Here is a 27,357-nt window from a genome sequence, read left to right on the forward strand (position 1 = left end):
ATTTAATTCATATTCTGTAAAGGAAGAAGCATGGTTGTGTAGGATGTCAGGACCAATAACCATCTGCTCCCATATTACCCAGACCTGCTCTTAGAGACTGATTATATACCACAGGAGTACTCACACAGATGTTCCTTTGTATGAGGCCACGTTCACATGTTCAGTGTATTTTCCATCAGTATCTGTAAGCCATAACCAGGAGTGGGTGATAAATCCTGAAGTGGTGACGTGTTTCTATTATACTTTTCCTCTGAATGTTCCTCTCCCGGTTTTGACTTAAAAATACTGAGGTAAAATACTGACCAAATACTGAACGTGTGAACCACTTTCTAACTCCACATGTGCATTAAATTAAAATCTTTCCCATCTATTCTGCATGGTCCAGGAATATAGAAAAAGTTACATAAAACCCATGACAAGTCGTCTTGTCCTCACTCCCTAATGGAAGTTCAGATTTCACCTTTACATTTGTAATGATATCAATGCACAGGAGATTATCAATGACACATTTATTATCACAGAAATCCACATTTGGCACAAATAATTAAGACACAAAGAATAACTGATTGCTCCAACAGGGGCTGCGGTAGAATCATTACATTTCCATTGATTACATTTTCATAACAGAGGTGGCATCACATTATTGACCTCTATAAGAATAGAATATCCTACATGTCATATCTTCACTGAAATTAGGTAATGTGTCTCAAAGAGGACCTATCAGTTCTGAGAAAAACACAAGAAGTGACCGTGGGTGAAATTCTAACGCTACATTCCCACGATGAGAGTTTGTTGATTTTTGCCTAACTATTTCTCCGACAGCAAATTGGTGAAATACATATTGGTTGAAAATTTTCCTCACCTTCAACCAGGAGCCTGAACATTACTTCATATAGAATATTGTTATTTATCAGTCATGTGAGAAAATCCCTTATGTATTTTTCAGCCTTGCTATTGAGGATTACATAGCTTTTTCTACAGGCTTTACCCAAGTCTCTTGCTACATACTGTATAGAGCCAGCAGCAACCCAAGCATGCAGAGAAGGCTGTAGGCTTTACCTCTGCTGCTGCTTCTCTAAGTCTATTCTGCTGTTGAATGAGATACAGGAATCCATCCATTACATTACTTATCGTTCAACTTCATACAGCATGAAATAACAGCACAGATCTCCTCTGTGTTTAAATGCTGCAAGTTCATTTACCCCCTAAACAATGCTATCTCCCATTCATTCATTGTTTTGCTTTATGGAAGTTGATTTTTTTTTTTTTTTTTTTTACCAAATTCCTCAACAATGTCACAAACCTACTAATTGCATAAAAAACTGTTATATATAAATATCACTTTAGTGAGAGGTTAACTAAAATGTATTTGCGCAAAAAATGCGACTTTTTAAAAAGCTGCAATTGATAAATTGGCCACAGCCATCTGGGGGAAAAAAACAAGCCCACAATGGCGAACCTAAAAAAAAAAAAAACAGTTGAACATCTTAAAAGATGCAAATTAAAATGAGAATTTGTCACAAATCAAAAACAGGTGCAAATCCAATATGTATTGGCACCAATATTTTATTTTTTTTTATTATATAATTGGTAACGTTTTTTATCTGGTCTTCTTGAACTTCATGAGATTTCTCAATGAGATGAAAGGTCTTCTTTAAGGTCATGTTCAGTATTTTACAACAGTTTTGGAAGCCAAAATCAGGAGTGGAACAATCAGTGGAAAGTATAATAGAAACCCATTACCACTTCTGTATTTATCACCCACTCCTGGTTTTGGCTTATAATTACTGATGGAAAATACTGACCAAATACTGAATGTGTGAACGTGGCCAGGCTGTAAACAGTGCTAATACATGCTTGAATGTGGGTTGAGAGGATACCTCACATTATCCTACTAGGTTGCTGCAGACTTTGTTTTTACTACCCCATCTGAGAGCAACAAGATGTAGAGGCAGAGACCCTGATTCCTGTGATGTATCACTTACTGGGCTGCTGATTTGATTAAAACTCTATTTTATCTGCTGCAGATCCAAAAGTTCTCTGCCTGTCCCCTCCACTGATTGTGCATAAGCCGAAGACTGCCAGTGTACACAGAAAGCTGTCAATCAATGGTGGGGATGCGGTTATACAGAACTCATAAATCTGCTTAACTACATGGCAGCAGGTTTACTAGTCCTCTGGTGATAATCTCCTGCTGATAAACCTACAACAAGCAGCCCAGTAAGTGGCATATCGCTGAAATTAGGGTCTCTGTTCCTAAATTATGCTGCTCTCAGATGAGACAACAAAATCCTAGTGACATGTTCCTGTTTATGACATGCACAAACGCCAGTCCGGTAGTATATAGTTGATAGTCTATGTCTATTTTGGAGGCGATGTGGATCATCCATCCTCCTTCCTATAGATTTTAGTTAAGGCAGTTGGTCCTTATTCCAGATTGTACATCCGCTAACATTTATTACGGAGCACGGGAACCTGCATTCCCTTAGGAGGTAGTGGTGCTACACAATCTCGTGTGTGTCCTGTGCATGGAATGTGGCAGATACAATAGTAATTTGATTTTGGTTGTGTACGCGGTCTCTTGCCTATATCGGTATAAGAATACCATTACGCTGCCCTTATCAAAAAATGCATCCACATAACACAGACAGGGTCTCCAACCTGTTACTCTTCAGCTGAGATGAAACTACAACCCCCTACATTCCCTTATGGCATGTTGGGGGTTGTTATAACACCACAGTTAGAACAAGGTGGATATTTTGTACTATTGTAACACTTCCATATGACCATGGAGTTTAACAGCTCTACAAAAGGGTTTGTGCTTTAAAAAAAAAAATCCTAAAAACATTGAAACCTCAATGAAAAGTGCTGACACTTGGCAAAAATAAATTATGTCAATCTTCTATATTCCCTTTTATTTGCACAACTGAACCCGCTCTGGAGTCTGCGTTTGTGGGGTTAAATTCCTGAGGACAATAAACATCACTTCGTGCATCCCTCCGGTTCGATCACAGGGGGTGCTATGGAGCACGAGGCTACAACTGATGACCTTAAAAGTAGAAGGGAAATCATGAAGAAAACAATGTATGCAGCAGCCATGCTGTGCGAGCCAAGCCTTGGTTCTGCTCCATCAATTGTTTTTAGGCCTCTCAAAAGTGCACGAGAAACACACAACCAGCTCCGAACCTTGGGAGAAGCCCCCAATACAACAAGTATCACAAGTTACAATCACAAGCGCTGCAGGCTGATAGCTCACAATAGATTATGGTTCTGTCGGGCTCTCCCCTTGTGTCAGGGTTTTGAAGTCAATAGACAGAGCCTGTTCCTCTGGCAGCGGTGGTCGCCTCCATTCATCTCGTGTAAGGATATAGGCAATTACCAATCCGAACACCACGAGCAGCAGACCCAGAGAGTTTGCGAGGATACCTTCTGACGGGAGCTTGGAGTACTCATCTCTATAAGAAAGGAAATGCAAATGTCTTTAGGTATATAGAACGCAGAATATATTTTGCATTACTAATCCTGAAGAGCTGTATTCATAATTCTGCTGGAAAACGGTCAACAATCATTAACAGCTTATTAATAAAAGTCAATGGGAATCCTTGAGGCTACGTGAAGTTTAGCAATGTTAACCTGATAATGACCATGCACCATAAATTTACAACACTTAATCCTAGGCCATTGCAAATTTATGGCATGGGATTAAAGCTCCTGCAACTCGAGCAGGAGCAGGTCTGGTTCCCGGCTGCCAGACAGTCAGAAAACATTGGGGAGAAGACAAGCAGTTTATCACCTGGTGATCATATGATCGCTGGGTGTCTGCCTGACCTAGCAGAGCCAGATCAGCCCCAGGTACAGAGGAGAAGATACACAATATGTATAATATAAAAGTACATACACATACCAAAGAATACAGCAGCACACAGTGTGCCTGCCATGCCATATGCAAATATTGAATGTATGAATTATATTAAAACCTCTGTTTTAAACAGAGTTGCAATTTAAAATAATTACTGTGATATATTCAATGTTTGCATATATCTTGTTGCACAAAGTTTTTTGATGCAAACAGAATTTTCACCTAAAATATATTACACACATGTAAAAAAATAAACATTTCAATCTATGCACTCCACCATAATAACCATAATTCATTCAACAGGCTCTCTCGTGTGAAAAGTGAGCAGTAGTAATAAGAATAAAAAAAAAAAATCACTTTTTCATGTTTGCATCACAAATAAACATAGTAATTTATTCCAAAACACTGCTGAAAAACAATACGTTTTCTTCTGCATAAAACAAAAAAAAAATTGTGACTGCTAAAAAAAAAAAAAAAAAAAAATCACCAGTCAACTACTTGCAGACCCCCTGTAGACTTAAAACATCCAGGTGGTCCGCATATTACTCTATAAGGATGTTCGAAAACCTAATTGTAGAGTAAGCAGCTGCATGAAATTGTGAGGCCGCAGGAATGAGGAGCTGGCTGTCAGATACAGCCGGACTCCCCATGGACAAGGCAGAGTAGGTTTATTGTCGTTTCTGTCTTCCTGATCACTGTATACATGGCGTTAAACAAGCACTGTCTATACAGATTAGGAAGCACTAACAACACTTCCTCCTGCGTGATTGGCATGTGGCCGGAGGGATTAGGAGCTGCAAGTTTCTAAACAGACCCAAATTAGCTCTGCATTGCAGCTATGGAGCTGAATTTGCCCTGTAGCTGGGATTAATATACCATCACCAGTTACAGGGTAAATTGGATAAATATTAAAAAAAAAAAAAAAAAAGTATCTAAATATTGTAATGGCCCCCAAAGGTCCTCTATGACATTATGTGGGGGCACAATGTGTGAAATGAATGGATTAATAAATTAAAAAATAAATAAAGGTGCTGTTAGTCCGTATTCTAGTTACAAGCCAAGTAGAAAAAAAAAATGTGTGCTATATAAGAATTATTGTTATGGAAATTGGAACAAAATGTAAAATGTTTTAGTGGTAATAAAAAAAATGAAAAATAAAAATAAAATGCTCTTAAACATGTCCAGAAATAGGGGAGGAGGGGGGAAATTGGTCTGATCTGGTTAAGGCCCATCCAGGCCTGGTAATTAAGAGATTAAAAGAGTAACTGTAACCCGTGTGTAATCATGACTTCGTAGATGATGGGTAATGGGGGGTTACACCATTGATACTCACGGCAATGCGAACAGCATCTTCTCGGTGAGGCCCAGTAGGCACGTGGCGATGGTGCTCACCAGGAGACTTAAACCCAGGAACACATGAAACGGCTTAAAGCGACTCCTGAGTGCAAAACCCACGCCAGGCAGAAAGAACATAATGAAGCCGAGGATCCACTGCAAAGAGTTAACAGACTATTATACAGAAGGTCTACAGATTGATGACCTGTTCTTTGGTGGACAAAGAGCAACTGATGCTATACTGGAGCCAAGAAAGCATCGGTCACCTTTATTCTACACGCAACAGTGATCGGAGCAAATGTAGTCATAAGACAAGGAGGACAAAGAACACAATCTGCACAGAGATGACCACATAGGAAAGGAGCTGAGCAGAGATCCTAGATGGAGGCATAACTGAGGGAAGTGATATGTGCCCAGGTTACCGAGTTCTGGGGAAGAGGTGCCAACCCTCCACTTTGCCTTGGCTAGAGTATTTAAGCTCAAGGCTAGTGCAGCAAACCGAACCTCTACCCAGGGTGGAATAACGCTTAGCTGTATATGGGGGGGTTATCCCAGTCTTCACTTCTACCCCTACTCTAATTCCAGGAAGACACGCCGCACCTCACCTGCAGGAGGTAGAGCGAGAATGTGGTGATGCCCAGCCAGCTGTGCAGACTGTACATGTCGGGGATGTTCTTCTTCTTGTGGAACTGGAATACAGCGATGATTCCTGTGTACAGACAGAAAATCTTAATATATAACTAAAATATCGGTTGGTTACCCCAAAACAGCAGCAAATGATGAGGACAGTTTCGACAATAGACTTGAAAGTGCTTTATTGTCATTATATAATTTTGGCTTCCGTGACAACAATTTCTTATAACACTATTTACCTGTAAATATAGGGGTAGTCTGCAAGTAAATACCAAATAAATCATGTCAATGCTTTACTGGAGCTGCGCATAAAGGAAGAAAATGGACTTGTATCCTCCCTGCAGCTGCTTGCTTCATCGCGGTCATCGGGGCTGTGCAGGGAGCAGTTATTGCTCACTATACTGTGAGTGCAGCTCTAATCACGCCCTGGCACTTGATTGACAACCTGCTCTCCAGGGGATGTGTGTGCAGAGCAGTCTGTCAATCAAGTGCCAGGGCGTGATTAGAGCTGCACTCACAGTATAGTGAGCAATAACCACTCCATGCACAGCCCTGATGACTGCGATGAAGCAAGCGGCTGCAGGGAGGATATGAGTTCATTTTCTCCCTTTATGCGCAGCTCCAGAAACACATGACTTTTAACGCCTTTTACCCGCAGATTAATACTATATTTGCAAGTAAATAACACTTATGGAAGAGTCTGTATACTGCAAATAGAACTCTGATACATTGCTCAAAATCACTGCATTGTCAGAGAAAAATAATGACCTTCAGGCTTCCAGCAGCTGCCACTAGGAAAAGCTTACTGCATACTGTTATTCCATTGAGTGCAGTGTACAGACAGTATGCAGTCAGCACATAAGCTCCCTCTAGTGGCAGCTGTTATATTGGAGTCTGTCTAATTCAGGAGATTTGGAGCTATGTATCACAAAATAGAGCTCTGATTGCTGTAAAGATGTATTAAGAAATGGTTGTGCAATGAATGTTGGACCTATCTAGATAAAAAAGCATATCACATTAAGGTCTTGCTGCCCATTTGTGTACTACAAATCACTAAGATAACGATCCCCCTTAATACCACAAGGGTACCAATACCGCCGTATGGGTCTTATACAAATCAATAGCTAAAATAAGTGTGCTGACAAAAAACATCATTACTGAAGCTGTTCGCTAGTGGAAGAAAAGTTAATAATTAGAGGTAGACTGTAATCTATCCATCACGACCTGTCCACCCCCACCCCCCAATTTATGTAGAAACACATCTGTTCTGCGACAATTGGAGTCTGTAAATTAGATCAATCTGTTATGGAAAGGTCAGAATAGTGCCAGAGGCGACATACAGGACCCCTGTGTATGTGAGGACACAGATAAATAATGTGCAGAGGCGGCGGTCACAACACGTAGGAGTTCTCCAGAAGTACTGTACTCACTGTGTTAAGGTGGAGACCACTTTAAAGCGTACATAACACCCCTAGGAAATCATGGTCTGTCTGCCTCATCTCTCACAAGGTAAAACTTATTTTTGGTGCACATAACAGTCTAATAAATCCATGAACTGTCCCGATTCTCATTCTCTAATTTGCCATCAATTCTTTTTTGAGTTTCTGTTGAGCAGAATTCTACCAGCACTATAGGTGCTGAAACTTACTTTGCTCCATTTCCCAGCATGCATTGTGCCTACTGTTATTGAATAGGTTGCCTGCACCTTCCTGAAAACCCACCACTCTGTTATGCCTCTGTGCAGTATGACAGACAGGAGAGCAGGAGCATAAAGACAAGGCCCCCATGTAATCCATCTTGATATCTCTGTTTCTACAGATGGATTACACTTGGCAACAGGCAATAAACAGCAAGTTACACAGAAGGGAGACATCTAGTGGCCAGCACCCTTAAAGTATTTCACTTACAGTACTAAGTCCTTAGTGTAGGAAATGTACAAAGACACAGCACACCAGCACAGAATGTGAAACTTACCTACAAGAGAGATCATCAGTGCCAGAATGTGCAAGGTGCCATGGAGGATCTTGCTTGCCCTTTTCGTTTCATGCCTAAACACCCGAAACACCAGCAGCGCTGTGAAAACACAACATATTAGTGACATATTGTATCTGTCAGACGACTGACTCTGACCACACAGCGTCAGGCCAGGATGTGTGCGGAGGATGAGAGACAACATGGTGCCTGCATAAGTAGTGATGGGCATGAAAAATACCAGACAATGTGGTTAGGAAATATTATTTTTCTAATAGACCATTTAATGGAATCTGTCAGTAGGAGCAACCCTTCTAAGCCATCTAAGTGGGATAAAATGATAACCGAGCCGATCTCTTATTCCAGATAAATCCACATTTTTCTTAATATGTAAATGATGTGATAAGATGTATGAGCCGGGCACTGATCTCCCTGAGAATCTGCCTCCAGAGCTTATAAATTAAAGGGGGCTTTACCAGTGGGAGACATGTAGATCAGGAGAGCAGACTGTCAGTCATTACATGTCTCACAGTGGTAATACCCACTTGTTTACTGTGACCACCCTTTGCCTTCAAAACAGCATCAGTTCTTCTAGGTATACTTACACACAGTTTTTGAAGGAACTCAGCAGAGAAGTTGTTCCAAACAACTTGGAGAATGAAGCACAGATCTTCTATGAATGTCACCTGTGCAAATCCTTCTGTCTCTTCATGTAATCCCAGACAGACTGGATGTTGTGAAAGGGGCTCTGTGGGGGCCATATCACCACCTCCAGGACTCCTTGTTCTTATTAATACTGAAGATAGTTTTTAATGACATTAACTGTATGTTTAGGGTCATTGTCCTGCTGCGGAATAAATTTGGAGCCAATCAGACACCTCACTGATGGTATTGCATGATGTTTAAGTATCTGCCTCTATTTCTCAGCACTGAGGACAGCATTAATCTTGAAAGCATTGAAATGCAGCCCCAAACTTGCCAGGAACCCCCACCATGCTTCACTGTTGCCTGCAGAAAATCATTATTGTAGTGCTCTCCCGCCATGGGGCAACAAACTGCCTTCTGTTACAGCCAAATAGTTCACATTCTGACATCAGTCCAGAGCTCCTGCTGCCACTTTTCTGAATCCTAGTTCCTAGGTTTTTGTGCATAGTTGAGCCACTTGGCCTTGTTTCCATGTTGAAGGCATGTTTTTTTCACCATAATTCTTCCATGAAGGCCACATCTGCCCAGTCTTCGCTAAATAGTAGATGTATGTAGTTAGTCCCAATGGTTGCTGTCAGTCCTGAGTTGATAGCACTGCTGGACATCTTCTGATTTTAAAGTGAAGAAAGCTTGCTGTGTCTCTCATCTGCTGCACTAAGTTTCCTTGGCTGACCACTGCTCATTTGTGCTGGTTGTTGCCCATTTTTGGTGCTTCTTCAAAGGAACTTTAACTGCATATCTTGAAACCCCAGTCTGCTTTGAAATCTTTGCCTAGGAGGGATCTTGCTATGCTCAGTCTTATAACCTGTGATATGAAATTATCTTCCACAACCTCACCTTTATAGCAGAGTTTGGCTGTTCCTCACCCAGTTTTAAGCCTCCTACACAGATTTTTTTTGTTTTAGTTATTGAATGTGTTTCAACCTACATACGAAAATGATGTTCATTATCATCTGTTTTACATAGCTGGTCACTCATACACCTGACTAGAATCCTATTAAATCCCTTACTTTGTGCAAGTGAACTGAAAAGAATCAACACTGTTTTGAAAGCAAAGGGCAGTCGCACAAAATATTGATTTGATTTAGATTTCACTTTTCTTTCTATGCATTTTCATTGATAAACATAAAATGCTAACACTTCTATTCTTGAAACCATTCTTACTTTGCAGTATTTTTCCACACCTGTCTAAATTTGTACGTACTTTAAAAAGGGAAAAAAGTATTTAATAGCAATTAAACTTCCATGATGATCTAATAAGCAGGAATAGGGTGAAGTTAGACTAGGACCATGTGCAGAAGTTGAGTCTCTGCAACAGTTTGTTCCGTACCAAACACCAGTCTTGGAAGGAAAAACGCTGTGAAAATATGTGTGTATTTTTGATGCGTTTTAAGGGTTCTTTTCTTCCCAAAACGCATAAGCATTATGTTTTTTTTTTTTAAATATGTTGACAATTTTTCTACCCTATATGATTAAAGGCTAAGTTTTAACTACCTTTCTTTGGTGCTGGAGAACATCCCTGTTCGGATCATTCAAAGTGTACAATAATGTCTGCAATTTGGACATAATGCAAAACCACAAAATGAGATGTACTCTGTTCAATGTACAAATAGTACATTTCATGACATTATTGATTTTGGGTCACATCATAGATGAAATTTACTTGGACCTCGGTCATTAGGTAGGATGCCATATGTCCTGAATATGAAATAAGGGGTTAATAGGCATCAGTCTCCAGAATATTGTGGCTGGCTGGTTGGCACAGCTGTGACAGGAATATCCTGGTGGTGCCAAAGCAGACAAATATTCAAGCAAATGAGAAGAAAATAGAAAGTCAGCAACGAACTGATCCTGTTGCAATTAAGTCCTTTAATCCAGAAAAACTGCTAATCCAGCAAGCGGTACATTGCAAGGCAAAAGTGAGCAGTGTGGGGAGTGTCCTCTTCCCCTCTCCTCGCACTGCTCACTCTTGCCTTGCAATGTACCGCTTGCTGGATTAGCAGTTTTTCTGGATTAAAGGACTTTTAATTGCAACAGGATAGGGGAGTTGCTGCCTTTCTATTTTCTTCACATTTGCTAGGATGCCATATGTCAGTTAGTGGATACAGCTACCCATGCACTATGTGTTACTGACATACACTCCACTTGGCCATCTAAAACTGCCATAAGGCATGTGTGCTGCCCCCTCCTGGTCTGTATAAATCGACCACAGATACTTGCAGGGCTTGTGAATGCATTATGCAACTGCATTTTGAGGTCATTCCTAAATTATACCCCCTCTTCAGAATTAAGCATCCGCGGATACTTCTCTTAGACGATCAGATACTCTCATTTAAAATGATCTCTTCTGGTGACTGATGTGGCACACAGAGGGTTAAGAGATCACATTTCAGCACTGAACTTTACACTTGAGTCACTAATGTGTTTACCGGACTCTCTCCAAATGTTAACACTAACAGAACAGAAAATGGCAGATCATTCCTCTACTCACCATCACCGCACAAGAAGACCATTCCCAGCACCATGCAAAGCGGGTGGACGTTAAATTGTTCAGGACCATCCCAGGAAAAACCCCCTCTGTACTGGGAGAGCCAAGCGCCTGTAACTGCTAATGCTGCCACCCCCAGGATCTGAGACGCAGCCACTAGGTATGGCATCACGCCGACGTTCTCTCGGACAAGAGAGTCATCCATGATGGAGATTGAGGGAGTACAATACTTGCTGTGGGAGAAAGAGGAAATATCAGACAGGAAAGATGATGGTCACCTCTTACAAGTCATTCAGTGTGTTGAAAATGAGATAGACATACAGACTGACTGACTTGTGGTACCCAGTTCTGACCTCTGAGCCAGTCCCTTGTTACAGGTGGACTTCATTTTTGCGGTCAGTATCTTCCTAGGCCCCATGACATTATGATGTCGGAACTGTGTACTGCAAATCATCTTGCTTGTTTTTAATAAATGGCTAGATGTGGGATTCACAGATGGACATCTTTCTGCTAGAAATGAGTAAAATGACATACAATGTCACAGGGTCAAGGAAGTGACACAGGTTCCCAGAAGATGCTGACCGCAAGAATGAAGCCCGGATGCAACAAAGGATTGGACTGGAAGTCAGAACTGGGTACCACAAATCATTTTGCTAATTTTTAAGATATTGGTGGAATTTATAGATAGATAAGGGATAAATGGATAGATAGATAAGGGATAGATAGATAGATAGATAGATAGATAGATAGATAGATAGATAGATACTGAAGACACAATGAAGCAGCTGCGGATTCATCTGTTTTGGTTTGAGTATGGTGATGCTTCATCGGGGCGGACATATGATTGGTGTAACCTGTGCAGCCACACAGGGGCCCAAGGAATAAGGGGCCCACTTCTGCCTTTAAAGCAGGTGAAATTGTGCATCATGCTAAATTATTGGACTGCAAAGGGCTCATACAGTATATTGTTCTTGCACAGGGGCCCTCTTCTGTCCATGTCCACCTCCGCTGTAGACATATCCAAATTAAGTCTTCTAATATAAAGAAAAATAATTATCATGCAAAAAGTGGACCTACATGGTGAAGTTTAGGCTCGCGAAAGGTTCTGTTATGGAATAAATATGTCTCCGGCTATGGCTAATAAAATAGTTCACTTTTTGGAGTAATGCCTCCCTTCCGTTTTTCTTTATAAATAGACAAATACATAGATCTGAGACAGATAAGAATTGTATGACATGAATATCCACCTATAAATGAGATGACATACGCTGTGAATGAGATGCAGGGGCATAACACTAATCCCAGTAATGAAGCAGCTAAGACCAGTGGGAGGTGGAGTGGTGGCAGTGGCCCCAGCAGCGGGTAGCAGTATTACATTAGGTCATCCCCTACCATCTCTGGCTGTGACGCTCCTATACTGTAGGCGACACACATCACTAATATCATGTCATGGCTGTACGCGATGTCCCTGGTACTGATAAGGTTAATTGAGAAGTGCCAGGAGATGACGCAGATAGAACAGAGCCAGGGGACAGCACGTCTGTCAGCTGAGAACGCCATCCGTGTGTGGGGGATAAACTCATTACATCTTCCCTCTATTGCCTTTATTAAGGTGCAGGGCAGACGGGAGGTGGCAGTGCCCCGGGGCAGCTACTAACATTCACCAGGCTCCAGAGCTGGCAGCTCTCAGTGTCTGCAGCTTTTACAGTCATTTTCTTCTTATTTTCATGGGAACTTGCACAGAATAAAATCCCAGCGAGACAAGAAAACCAATACAGCAATCCTGAAAGTGACAGCATGGAAGTAAGCTCTGGACTGTAATGATCCGTGCAGCGGGCGGCACCGGGACAAGTCCTCAGCCTTTAGATGGAAACAAGAAGGTTTCCATTCACTGACAGCAAGGAAAAATCATAGAAAAGGTGAAGGACTGGCACCCAAAGGATGTTGTAAAGATGCAGAAAAAAAATATGTATCAGCGCACAGAATCCATTGGCCTTTAGAAGCCAGTTAGACCAGTCCAGGAACTACCGCCCTGCAGAAAAACGCGTCCAATCTGCTCATCAAATCGAATGGAAACATATAACATTTTGTTTATTTTTTTATGTTTCCGCAACAAATTTCTGCCTTAAAATCCAAGCAAAAAAAACTCAGTGTGAACATACCCAGTACAGTGGATTATATGCAGAAACTGACAGCCACATAGGTTAGTCCTACTGAATGGGGTTAATCCTCATGTGGACCCATGGGAAACTGCAAATCCAAGGGACAATTTTGGACACTACAAGACACCTCTTCACACGTCCAGGAAAGTGTTCATACTTGTATTTTTCTGTTTGGAAGTACCAGTCAGTTTTTTTTTTTTGTATTTCCACAAGTGCATACTGTCAGCATTCCTGGGTCCACTAGAACCTCTTAATAGTGGCTCTCTGTTCAGGCTAATAGAGGGGAGTTCGGAGTATAAGTTGTCCAAACCCCCTAATGGTCTTGAAGGGAATGTTAGTCCCCTCCATGAGCCGTGAGACCAACACAGGAATCTGGGGTTGTCTCACTGGACGCCTGTACTGTACCCAATAAAGTACAGATCATTGGGACTACCAAACAGACAGGTTGGGCTTGTAGCTTTCCCTCTACTCAAGTCCCCTGTATGGCAGAGATCTCAGTCCTATCAAGCCCATAACAACCAAAAGAGACACTACAGATGGATCTGAATCACTCTACATCATGGTGTGCAATGTGGGGATCTGTCACCAGGAGAGCAAAACAATGTATAGGACACCCCTGCTGAGGATGGGGCTCACATCTGGGACACCCCTGCTGAGGATGGGGCTCACATCGGGACACCCCTGCTGAGGATGGGGCTCACATCGGGACACCCCTGCTGAGGATGGGGCTCACATCTGGGACACCCCTGCTGAGGATGGGGCTCACATCGGGACACCCCTGCTGAGGATGGGGCTCACATCTGGGACACCCCTGCTGAGGATGGGGCTCACATCTGGGACACCCCTGCTGAGGATGGGGCTCACATCTAGGACACCCCTGCTGAGGATGGGGCTCACATCTGGGACACCCCTGCTGAGGATGGGGCTCACATTGGGACCCCACCCAAGAACTCAACCCAGTCCATGATCAGTTATCAGGAACAAGACAAGATCTCCGGAATACATCACACCTGCAGACCACCGGACACCCCCGATCTATGCCCCTCAAGCTGACAACCAGGAGGTTTGTAGGTAGAGTTGTGATATTTATCACGTAAAGCAGGTCCCACATCCCATCCTGGACACATACAGGGATGGATCAGCAAACATTTAGCAGAGAAAGGTATAGGGGAAACCAAATCTGGCTGAAAAGTATTATAAATTATCTGTATATAGTGTGTAATCTACAGTAATAACTAATATGGATAGTGGATAATATGTTTATATCTACAGTATATAATAGATATATAATGCAGTGATATCTAATGTACATACAGTAGAATACTTGTATAATCTATACAATCATATTATGTACATATACTATACAGTCAAAATTATACTTACAGTATACAATAAATGTAATATCTAATGGACAGTAGAATACATATCTATATAATGTAGTCTTAATATACAGTATAATAGATTTATAATGTACAGTGATAGCTAATATACTTATACAATACAATCATATGTAGTATGCATACAATCTATGGTCATAATATGTATTATACATACAGTATATCATGTATGTATAACAGTCATATCTAATGTATGCAGTAGAATATGTAAGTATTATTCTACTCTATGTACAGTAGATATTACTGTATAATATATTCTATATGTATTACACACTCTATATACCAGCAGTGAGAACTTACATCCACATCAATAGGAAACAACCCGCCGCAGCAGGAGTGAGTGATAGTGGTTGATGTACAAGACATGTATGGAGCAGGCTGCAGACACAGTGATGGAGCAGCACACAGAGGACACAGCAGCCATACACTACCTGCAGCCGATCACTCTGGTATCGTCCTCCAGCAGCACCAGGACCCGGCTCAGCAGCCGCGATGTCTCCGCTCAGTCCCCGCTCCTCCCTGCGCTCATCTGTCTATGCGGCCGCACCAGTCCCGCTGCCCAAGTCTTTCCTATTTCCGGCCTGGTGGGAGGATCTCCGCTCCAGCGCCGAGTGCTCGGGTGTGACTGCACAGTGAGTGTGTACGGACACAGCGACACAACGGACACAGCGACACAACGGACACAGCGACACAACGGACACAGCGACACTACAGACACAGCGACACTACAGACACAGCGACACTACAGACACAGCGACAAGACACTACAAACACAGCGACACTACAGACACAGTGACAGTGTGTACAGACACAGCGACACTACACACACAGCGACACTACAGACACAGTGACAGTGTGTACAGACACAGCGACACTACAGACACAGCGACACTACAGACACAGCGACACTACAGACACAGCGACACTACAGACACAGCGACACTACAGACACAGCGACAAGACACACACAGCGACACTACACACACAGCGACACTACAGACAGCGACACTACAGACACAGTGACACTACAGACACAGTGACACTACAGACACAGCGACACTACAGACACAGCGACACTACAGACACAGCGAAAAGACACTACACACACAGCGACACTACACACACAGCGACACTACACACACAGCGACACTACACACACAGTGACAGCGTGTACAGACACAGCGACACAACGGACACAGCGACACTACAGACAGCGACAAGACACTACAAACACAGCGACACTACAGACAGCGACACTACACACACAGTGACAGTGTGTACAGACACAGCGACACTACAGACAGCGACACTACACACACAGTGACAGTGTGTACAGACACAGCGACACTACAGACAGCGACACTACACACACAGTGACAGTGTGTACAGACACAGCAACACTACGGACAAAGCGACACTACAGACACAGTGACAGTGTGTACAGACACAGCGACACTACAGACACAGCGACACTACAGACACAGCGACACTGTGGACACAGCGACACAACGGACTTTCCCTTCTCTATAATACACTATAAAGTTGTCCCTGTAAGGACCACATACAGATATCATCTCTCCCTTAGGGCCACCTCTGTGAGCTAAAATAATGGTGGCTGCATAGATAGATGAACAGTCAGTCTGGAGAACAAAAAAATCCAATGAATTGAGCCAATAGAAGGCCTCCCTTCTCTATAATACGCTATAAGGTTGTGCCTATAAGGACCACCATACATTCATCATCTCTCTCTTAGAACCTCCTAAGAATAATGACAGTTGCACAGACAAACTGTCAGAACAAAAAAATCCAATGTTTTGAGCCAATAGAAGGCCTTCTGTATAATACTCTATAAAGTTGTTCCAATAAGAACCACCATACAGACATCATCTCTCCCTTAGAAACACCTCTGAGAGCTAGAATAATGGCGGCTGCATAGATGAACCAGCGGCTGTATAGGTGAACAATCAGTCCGGAGAACAAAAAAATCCAATGAATTCAGACAATAGAAGGCCTTCCTTCTCTATAATACTCTATAAGGTTGTGCCTATAAGGACCACAATACATACATAATCTCTCTCTTAATACCACCTAAGAATAATGGTGGTGCATAGATGAACTGTCAGTCCGGAGAATAAAAAAAAAACAATTGCTGACAAATAAAATAAGAATCTGACTTGGGGAAAGTTTCCACAGGACAAATCCTGAATATATGCACTGCACTGTATTGTGTGGATCTGATTTCAGTGTCAGCGACCTGAATGCTGCAGGTATTTTGCAGACTTCCCAGGTGCTATCGGCGGCAGAAATTGCACGATGTGGTCATGAAATCCGCTCTGCTGCTCACTTTATGCTGTGGAGTTTTTCCTGCAAGGCTTGATTTAGATTTCTTACACTCTCATCCACAAAGTCCGTGCTGTAAATCTGCAGCGTTTTTTGCTCTCCGGGAACACACCCTGAATGGATCGCAGGGACGGTCTGGTTGACAAACTGGTTGGACAAAGAATTTGTGAAACACGTTGTTTCTACACAATTACATGTCCACATCCACGCTGCAGGGAGACTATATGGGGAATATACATCTGTATATCAGTGAGGACCCAGAAAGATCCCAGGGGAGAAAGTGCATGCCCCGATGTGTAGCAAGAAGGGGGCTAGCAGGCTAGGGAATCATTTCATTAACGTGGCGCAGGGGAAAATCGCTGGTAGAAGGGGGTATCAAGGAATTTGGTTCCATGTAGGCCCTGAAGTTCAGGCCCGATCCAACATTTGCATTTTTTGGTCCCTTTTTTTATTTTGTGTTATGTTATTTGCTGATTTCTTCATGACAAATTCTTCAAAAGGGCGCACATGGTATTAATTGTAGCCAAAATAAAAAATGTGATTTTTACTTTTTTTTTTGCATGGTTTAGCAAAAACAGTTGCATGTTCCGGAAAAATGTTACACGATTTGCGTCAAAATTTCAGGCATACAAAAATCAGTCCAAGGGGGACTAGGGTACATTTTTCAGCAGAAATGTTGCGACTTTTTAAAAAGGGATGAATCAGTCGAAAACGTCTGGAAACCCCAAAACCCTTATCACAATGACAAAACATAAAAAAGACATATGAACACATGAAATGGACTTTAAAAAAGGTGCAAAATAATTGAAAAATAAAAGAAAAATTGTCAAAAAAACAACAGAGACTAAACACAAAAAACGGAACAAATGCAATTATGAATTGGATCCTACATTTTTGCCACAGGTAAAGAAATGCATAGCTACACCCCCAAGAAACCCCCGCTTCTGCTCATGTCAGAGCCTCATGTTCTTTATGTAACACATTGATCTTTCTGCAGTAATATCTGTATACACATCATATTCCAAGGTCCTAGGCTGACAATTTACAGTAGGGGGTTATTCTATAATAATGGGGGCTTCTTATTTCTGAAGTTCACAGTAATAACCTATGTCTCCTGTTATTTCCTTGAGACTCATAAATATTTGATTTGTTGTTTTGGTTTTTTTGTGTTTCACTCCACAGGCCTGAATACATCAGGGACCTACACAGTTAGGAATGGGTGCCATGATACATGACCTTCATGGTGCTGTGGAGATGCTACCAATAAGCCTGGAAAGTTACTATAAAGTGGGTCTGTCATCAGATTTCACAATACAAATTTCATACATTATTAAATAGATTTCTTAGACCTGTCAAGGTTGGTGTACTTACTTTGAAGAGAATCCATGTCAGATTGGTTTTATAATGTTTTGTCAGCGTTCATCTTGTTTATCTGGAATGCTTATTTTATTTTAAAGATTATATATCCATTCTGATCTGGATTTTTAGAATAAGTATGGTTCTAAGGGGTAACGTTTCTCCTTGTGGAGAGTGACATGTCAAGCCTGGCATGTCAGAGTGAGGAGACTTAAAAGCCATGCATGCTCCTCTGGGAAATATGCATATTCTCTATTTAGAGAGAAAGAGGGCTTGAACTGTAGTGCCACATATTGGAAGCAGCAAACCTAAAAGTCAATATCGACCCTTCAACGAATCTTGCAATATGAATTAGGATAAAAGCATGGCTTTTAAGTCTCCTCACTCTAACATGCCAGGCTTGACATGTCACTCTCCACAAGGAGAAATGTTACCCCTTAGACCATAGTCTAGAGCCTCTCACCTAGCTAAATCAGATCTCATACTGTGCACTGATGAGGGGCAATACCCCAAAACACTGTCTGCAAATTGAGATAATTTGGCATATTGACTTTTAGGAGATTGCTGCTTCCAATAGGTGGTGCTAGATTTCAAGTCTTCTTCCTCTCTGAAGAGACAATTTGCATGTAGAATAAGTATGTAAAGATCAAATGTCATTTCGCCCTTTGTGGTGTGTACCGAGAATACATTGACTATTTTGACAGGAAATCAAACTACATATATGTTTCAATGTAGGTTTATTTGCAGACATCCAATATGGACTCACTTCTAATCTAAGTTCCCTGCACCTAGTGTGGCGCCCCTGCGGGTTCAGTCGCCGCAGAGGTACTGCATCTCACCCAGAGGTGTGGTATCTCACTCTCAGGTAAGGAAGGAGTACTGCCTGGGACCCTAACACCTGCATTCAACACTACACCATTCCAGCAGGCAGGGGCAAGATGCGCTGCTCCTCTGCTGAGCCCTGTCCCTGGTTGGAGTGGGGGGGGACCAAAGTAGGGGGAACCATGTAGTGGGTGTGGGTGGAGGAAGAAGTTCAGGGGAGCTCAGTAAGAAGTGATATAAAATGGTATGGAACGACCTAGAAGGGTTCCAGTCAGAGGAGAAGTGAGAGAGAGTCAGAGGAAGAGTTGGGAGCAGGAGCTCCTGCTCATGGAAGCACAGGCCTGAGTGAGGAGGCCCAGGATAAGGAGAGGAGGAAGGAACAGGAGCAGAGAGAAGGCTCCAGGAGTGAAGAAAGGATCCCAGGGGTACGGGCAGTGCTGGAGGCCACCCGTACGCCCGAGTCTACCAGGCGATGGAGGGATTGGGTCGCAGAGGTGACCTGCCCCTAACTAGTGAGAATTGCAATATTCAACTAGGTAACCAGAGGGTGCAGCATTTCAGGTGCAAAAATCACATCTAACTCACCGAAAAGGTGGCCATAGAGGACCCAGGGGACAGAGAAGACGTCGCCCGACAAGGTCCGCGGTCACTGGATTGGGACACTGGGTGTGAGGTGCAGGGAGACGGCCAGAAGGAACACACAGAAGGGGGTCACGTTATGTGCTCCGGAGGTACCTGAGGGTTGGCTGAGCCCCTGCCCGGTGAGCGCAGCACGACGTGGGAAGTTATGATCTGCAGTTGTAACCAGGAGCAAAGTGAGAACTGTGAGTAAATCCGGAAGACTGCATCCCCACTGTCTCTGTGAACTATTACTGCTGCGCCATCATCCCCTGCACTACACTGCACCACGAGCGCTACCTCAATATCAACATCTACACTGCCCTGGAGCTAAGCTCTGCCTGTGGAGAGCTGAACCACCTCTGCTGCATTAACAACAGCTCCAGAGGGCCTGCTCCGCAGCGGCGGCTCCCTTTAGCCACATACCACAGGTGGCGTCACAAACTGTATATAAGAACTTTAATTCCCCTGTAAATATCCCCTTTTACTGACAGCCCTGGGTCACGGACCGGGTCACCGCCACTGTGACATCTCCCCTAGCAACGACCGGCCCGGCTACCGAGTACCCCGCGGCCCAGGGGGCGCGTCACTAGTCTTACACTTAACAAACGCCGTCTTCAGCTGTACCCAGTGCCGCTCCTGTCGGTCTCCAGCAGTCTGTGACCTGCAGGATCGCTCCATCAAACATCCAGAAGTCACAACTCAATGTAAGTCTATGAGAGCTGGAATAAGCCAGAACGAGGTCCTCATAGACTTACATTGAGAGCTTGTGACCGTTACCTCTGACTTCCGGTCAGTCAGAAGTTGTGTTCACAAGATGGCGGAACGGTACCAGAGAAGCGCCAAGAAGAGCAAAACACTGTGGCTGGTATAATATTATGGTCAGGAAACTTATATTAGTGCCAAAAATAAATGCTGAATGGAGCTTCAATGTTGCACAACAGCAGAACATTTTTTTTAAAATATGGAGTCTCTGGTCAGTCCACCTTTCCTGGTGCACCTGAGCTCACATCATCACCGTGCATTACTCCCGGTCACAGGCAATCATTCGTCGTTGGTTCCAGTTAGTCCCACACTCACACTGGTATTTGGGACCGGTCTCCACACCAGTCGCTCTCTGACTTCAGGCCCTCACCCTCACAGTATCTGCTAACAGTGTTGGACGCTCCCCTCTTGGACTCTAGTCGCACCTGTTGGTCTCATTCCTGCACTGGCTTTCTCCTCACTCACATCAGGGTCCTCTTCTGGGCACAGTCTTTCCCACAGGCTGTGACTGACACGACTTCAGGTGACACAGACCTGCACTTTCTCACCTCTGCGTACCCGGATTTCAGCAATTACAGCCACCTCAGACAACAAGCATCACCTTCCTTCCCATGCCCTAGTCTCCTCTCAGGGAGACACTGTCTATCATCAGGGCAGTATCTTCCTCCTACTCTTATGGTCGGCTTGTCTCCTATGCTCGGGAAAGTCACAGAGGCATTCTCCTCCTCTAAGACATGGCTACTGCTCACCACACAGGCCCTCTGCAACTGACATGTCTGCCCAGTCTGGATCAGTCTGCTGTGGCCAGGCAGTAAAATACAATGGCGTATTAAAACAGGGTTGAAAAGAACAGTGCAAAATCACAGGGACAACATGCCCAACATAATAATAATAATAACAACAGTCTAACTTTCAAGAGGGTGGCTAGAGTCCACCTTCTCTCTTTTACAAGTATATCAGCCTCAACAGGTCTAGTGGATCTATTCAATAATGTACATTTGCAGTGTGTATTGTGAAATCTGGAGACAAATCCATTTTAAAGCTACACTACAGATAAGCTATTGTGATATCACAAGATTGGTAAACAGCTATGACATCAGATTCAATCAAGTAAGCCACTATGACATCACAGGTAGGTTTTGTTTACTTAAGCGCCTGTCATCTTTTGTAACATGAAAAGTGTGTTAAAGGAGAGACTTCACGAGTGAGTTTAAGACATGGTATGACATCACGTGTATTGTTGAATTAGTCTGCTTTGACATCACACATATGCATAAATGAGGTAAGCTGCTGTGACATCACACGAGTATCACTGATGTTAACTGCTTATGTCAACTGCTGTGACATCACAAATATGTATCACTGAGGTAACTGCTGCTGTGACATCACACATGTTTATCACTGAGGTCAGCTGCTACTGTGACATCAGACGTGCATCACTGAGGTCAGCTGCTGCTGTGACATCACACATGTGTATCACTGAGGTCAGCTGCTGCTGTGACATCAGACATGTGCATCACTGAGGTCAGCTGCTGCTGTGACATCAGACATGTGTATCACTGAGGTCAGCTGCTGTGACATCACACATGTGCATCACTGAGGTCAGCTGCTGCTGTGACATCAGACATGTGCATCACTGAGGTCAGCTGCTGCTGCTGTGACATCACACATGTGTATCAATGAGGTCAGCTGCTACTGTGACATCAGACATGTGCATCACTTAGGTCAGCTGCTGTGACATCACACGTGTATCATTGAGGTCAGCTGCTGCTGTGACACCACACATGTGCATCACTGAGGTCAGCTGCTGCTGTGACATCAGACATGTGCATCACTGAGGTCAGCTGCTGCTGCTGTGACATCAGACATGTGCATCACTTAGGTCAGCTGCTGCTGCTGTGACATCAGACATGTGCATCACTTAGGTCAGCTGCTGTGACATCACACGTGTATCACTGAGGTCAGCTGCTGCTGTGACACCACACATGTGCATCACTGAGGTCAGCTGCTGCTGTGACATCAGACATGTGCATCACTGAGGTCAGCTGCTGTGACATCACACATGTGTATCACTGAGGTCAGCTGCTGCTGTGACATCACACACGTGTATCACTGAGGTTAGCTGCTGTGACATCACACGTGTATCACTGAGGTCAGCTGCTGCTGTGACATCACACGTGTATCACTGAGGTCAGCTGCTGATGTGACATCACACATGTATCACTGAGGTCAGCTGATGAGGTGACATCGCACATGTGTATCACTGAGGTAAGCTGCTACTGTGACATCACACATGTGTATCACTGAGGTCACTGGCTGCTGTGACATCACACGTGTATCACTGGGGTAAGCTGCTGCTGTGACATCACACATGTGTATCACTGAGGTCACTGGCTGCTGTGACATCACACATGTGTATCACTGAGGTCAGCTGCTGCTGTGACATCAGACATGTGCATCACTGAGGTCAGCTGCTGCTGTGACATCAGACGTGTATCACTGAGGTCAGCTGCTGTGACATCACACGTGCATCACTGAGGTCAGCTGCTGCTGTGACATCAGACATGTGCATCACTGAGGTCAGCTGCTGCTGCTGTGACATCACACATGTGTATCAATGAGGTCAGCTGCTACTGTGACATCAGACATGTGCATCACTTAGGTCAGCTGCTGTGACATCACACGTGTATCATTGAGGTCAGCTGCTGCTGTGACACCACACATGTGCATCACTGAGGTCAGCTGCTGCTGTGACATCAGACATGTGCATCACTGAGGTCAGCTGCTGCTGCTGTGACATCAGACATGTGCATCACTTAGGTCAGCTGCTGCTGCTGTGACATCAGACATGTGCATCACTTAGGTCAGCTGCTGTGACATCACACGTGTATCACTGAGGTCAGCTGCTGCTGTGACACCACACATGTGCATCACTGAGGTCAGCTGCTGCTGTGACATCAGACATGTGCATCACTGAGGTCAGCTGCTGTGACATCACACATGTGTATCACTGAGGTCAGCTGCTGCTGTGACATCACACACGTGTATCACTGAGGTCAGCTGCTGTGACATCACACGTGTATCACTGAGGTCAGCTGCTGCTGTGACATCACACGTGTATCACTGAGGTCAGCTGCTGATGTGACATCACACATGTATCACTGAGGTCAGCTGATGAGGTGACATCGCACATGTGTATCACTGAGGTAAGCTGCTACTGTGACATCACACATGTGTATCACTGAGGTCACTGGCTGCTGTGACATCACACGTGTATCACTGGGGTAAGCTGCTGCTGTGACATCACACATGTGTATCACTGAGGTCACTGGCTGCTGTGACATCACACATGTGTATCACTGAGGTCAGCTGCTGTTGTGATGTAACTCGGACATGATTTTGTGATGTCATAACTGGCATAGCAAAACAAGCAACTGTGACATCCATCCCTACTGTGTTTCCCATATACTGTTCTTACATAGGGGCCTCTATTGTTGGTTTCTAAAGCCATGATTTTCCAATCACAGCCATGATAGCTGTGCAAAAGTCAGTGAAATTTCTTTGCTAAATATCCCCTACATTTAAAGGGGTGGTCCGAACTACAAATTAATTTTCATGCTAAATCCCTATCTATTTAATGCCATAATCTAAACTATTTACTAATATACTTTAATCAAACGTTCCCTATCCTCACTACACTATCTGCCATGCTTTTTTTTTTATTTCCTTTTTGATGACACTTCATTTAAGAATCTCAGTGCATGCTGGGATACTCAAACAAAACGTCATGAGCAGATCACTGCTGCAGTCTTTGCCCCCTCCCTGAAATGAAGCACCATTGGTGACCTTTGTTTCCGGGGCTGGGCTAGTCTCTGCTCTGTCACTGTGTGAAGTGCACAAAGACTGTGCACTCTCTCGCCGACCCAGATCAGTAATTAAGGGGCTGGCAACAGAACGCACTGTCAGTGCACGTTGTAATACGAATACTCTGCTTGCAGAGAATAGCGCCACCCCTGCAAGTGGTGTCACTCTGCAAGATATTCCTCTTACAACGTGCACTGACAGTGCACTCTATTGCTGGCTCATGACTACTGATCTGAGCCGGCGAGAGAGCGCACTGTCTTTGTGCACATCACACAGTGACAGAGCAGGCAATAGCCCAGCCCCAGAAATGAAGGTCACTGATGAAGCTTTGTTTCAGGGAGGGGGCAGAGGCTGCGGCAGTGAGCGCAGCCACTACCCTCTGATGACACTTTGTTTGAGTATCCCAACATGTACTGGGATTCTCAAATGAAGCAAAAAAGTAGTTCAAATAAAGAAAAGCAGTTAGATAATGTAGTTAGGGAAGGATAGGGAATTTTTAATTCAAGTATATTAGAAAATAGTTTGGATTATGGCATTAAATAGAAATGCATTTAGGATGAAAATTAGTTTGTATTTCGGACCACCCCTTTAATGTTAAAGGGGTTGTTCTTATCTTCTCAAATAGAATCACACTGTTCCCCAGACTCCCAGCGTCATGCTTAATTGAACATTCAGATAAGCGCAAACTTTGCGCTCCCCGATGCTGCACTGTGAGGATGAAGATGTCCGTCACAGCAGCCAGTGGCCGGTAACCTAGGCAACAAGCAGTAAACATTACAAATGCTCTCTTTCTCAAGAACCGAGGGATTTTTAATAACATGTACATTGCTTATGTTACAAGCACTTTGCAACTCCATGAGTGAAAGAACATGAGAATAACCCTTTAACATGACATAATGGGCACTTATTGCCAGAAATTTCTCCAGGCTGCTAATACGAGTATTTATAGTTTACCAACACAGTCTAGACATTCACCACTGCCTGACATGTAACATCAATTAAGCCTAGTAATCTGGTCAAATGGTGATTTAGGATGAAATCTGATATTTCTAAGGCGGTTACGCAACATCAACATAGAAAAGTGTCCATTATCTGCAATTCATAGGGAACAAGCCACAAATCTAATTAGAGCAGTTGAGTAACATCTGACAAACACATTGTCAATAAAATGTAGAGGAACCTTATAAATTCTTTTAAAAAAACATTTAAACTTACTCTTGTCCTTGGGCTGTGTCTGGTCTTGCAGTTCAGTCCTGTAAAAATGAATTTGTCATTTAATCCTTAGGTATCCATGGTTACGACCACTTATCAGTGGTCAGTGACAGTTACTGCTAGTTGCTAGTGGTCGTAACCATGCATACCTAAGCTAATGCAATGTCTAAACATGAGGAAAGGGACATAGCGAATCAGAAAAACTATACTAGATTTCTAATTGGAGGTATTTTCTAATAATATTGTTATTACACCTACTACATATTGGGATAGGATCTTGGAGATGGGAATACCCATTTAATTCCCTTTTAAAGCACCACTCCAGCGATTTTTTTTTTATTTCAGCGGTAGAGTGGTGCTATAATCTAAGTCCCAGTCTTATACTTACCAGCTGCCGTCTTCAGCTCTTCACTGCACCACTCTGGTCCCACATCGCCATCTTGTGACCACAGGTTCTGTCTGACCAGAAGTCAGAGGTAGCGGTCACAAGCTCTTAGTATAAGTCTATGAGAGTCACGTTCTGGCCTTCTTCTGGCTTTTATAGGCTTACATTGAGTTGTGACTTCCGGATCGCCCAGTAAATACTGCAGCCGGGAACAGCTGAAGACAGCGGCTGGTAAGTATAATATTAGGGGGAGGGAACTAATATTGGTGGCACCACTCCAGCATCGCAATAAAAAAAAACACTGGAGTGGTACTTTACGTGAATGGTGTCAAAATACAACACTACTGTAGATGTAACCCATGAATAAGTGTGGCGCTACAAGAAAGCAGCCATGTTTTTCTAATTGTATGCAACTCTATTAAAACCACACAAAATATAATAAACGTGTGTAGCATTAGTCGGACAACCCTGTACAAAATATTTGTAGCCCTGGAGTCACTTGGATGTAGATAAGAAGTCTATAAAGGCATACAAGGAAATTTATGAACACAACGTCTGCGTCTTACCATCCTCCTCTTTCCTGTATATTGACACCTGTAGTCTGCTCCACCCTACACCTCAGCGCTATCGGAGGAGTGACGGCACACCTGAGCCTCCCATCTGCTATTCCATCCGGCTCTGTCAGAGAACAATAGCCTGAGCCTCAGTGACCGGTAATAGCAAACATTACACATATTAGACCCTTGATGTGTCCAATATCTATGGGCTGAACGGTTATTACATGTGTGATCAGCATATTCCTGTAAGAGCTCCTAGATGAAAGACAGAAGTAGCTTTTCTCAAGCTTGGTGACAATTTTGCAGAATATAAGAGATGCATTTTCTCATAGCTATCAGATTATAATTCTTCTTGTTTAGGCTCCTTGAAAATAAAAGCAACAAACTACCTGGTTTATACAGGCAACCGTGATGTTTTTTACCTTTGCATTTTGCAAAACTTCCCCCTCTATAATTTTTTAAGAGAAGTAAATCCTATCATTCACTGACTATGTCTCCTTTTTTTCTGGAGGTTTTAGTATTGTACTTGGGGAATGCAATCAGGGGCGCGCCATCCATGATATTTAATATTGTAATTGGGGAATACAATTAGGGGCGCGTTATCCATGATATGAGAATATTGTACTTGGGGAATACAATCAGGGGTGCGCTATCCATGATATGAGAATATTGCATTTGGGGAATACAATCAGGGGCGCGCTATCCATAATATGAGAATATTGTATTTGGGGAATACAATCAGGGGCGCGCTATCCATGATACGAGAATATTGTATTTGGGGAATACAATCAGGGGCACGCTATCCATGATGCGAGAATATTGTATTTGGGGAATACAATCAGGGGCGCGCTATCCATGATACGAGAATATTGTATTTGGGAAATACAA

At 43.3% G+C, this 27,357-nt stretch overlaps 1 protein-coding gene and 1 long non-coding RNA gene across 7 annotated transcripts in view; one reads left to right on the plus strand and one right to left on the minus strand.

Moving 5' to 3' along the window:
• Positions 1 to 494: 494 nt before the first annotated feature.
• Positions 495 to 26,564, minus strand: CYB561 (cytochrome b561). 4 transcript variants are annotated; one of them, XM_073683160.1, is made up of 7 exons: positions 26,479 to 26,564; positions 25,531 to 25,568; positions 10,995 to 11,224; positions 7,802 to 7,900; positions 5,800 to 5,903; positions 5,193 to 5,350; positions 495 to 3,455 (listed from the first exon to the last, which is right to left on the minus strand). In XM_073683160.1, exons 3-7 carry the CDS (start codon positions 11,194 to 11,196, stop codon positions 3,263 to 3,265), a joined length of 756 nt encoding a protein of 251 aa, XP_073539261.1. In that variant the 5' UTR covers positions 11,197 to 11,224; positions 25,531 to 25,568; positions 26,479 to 26,564; the 3' UTR covers positions 495 to 3,262. The 4 variants fall into 4 exon arrangements, with proteins under 4 accessions (XP_073539261.1, XP_073539263.1, XP_073539260.1 ...); XM_073683162.1 differs by lacking the exon at positions 26,479 to 26,564 and adding an exon at positions 25,916 to 25,935; XM_073683159.1 differs by lacking the exons at positions 25,531 to 25,568; positions 26,479 to 26,564 and adding an exon at positions 14,982 to 15,343.
• The window catches only part of LOC141272435 (uncharacterized), a 41,608-nt gene continuing 26,763 nt past the window's right edge, over positions 12,513 to 27,357 (plus strand). For all 3 annotated transcript variants that reach the window (XR_012322011.1, XR_012322010.1, XR_012322012.1), the window contains exons 1-2: positions 12,513 to 15,182; positions 18,073 to 21,583. This is a non-coding gene — a long non-coding RNA (uncharacterized lncRNA). The remainder of the gene's footprint in view (positions 15,183 to 18,072; positions 21,584 to 27,357) is intronic.

Source organism: Phyllobates terribilis, unplaced genomic scaffold (genome assembly GCF_046119375.1).
Source record: "Phyllobates terribilis strain yellow unplaced genomic scaffold, ASM4611937v1 Scaffold_5__5_contigs__length_657084704, whole genome shotgun sequence".
Classification (NCBI taxonomy): Eukaryota; Metazoa; Chordata; class Amphibia; order Anura; family Dendrobatidae; genus Phyllobates; species Phyllobates terribilis.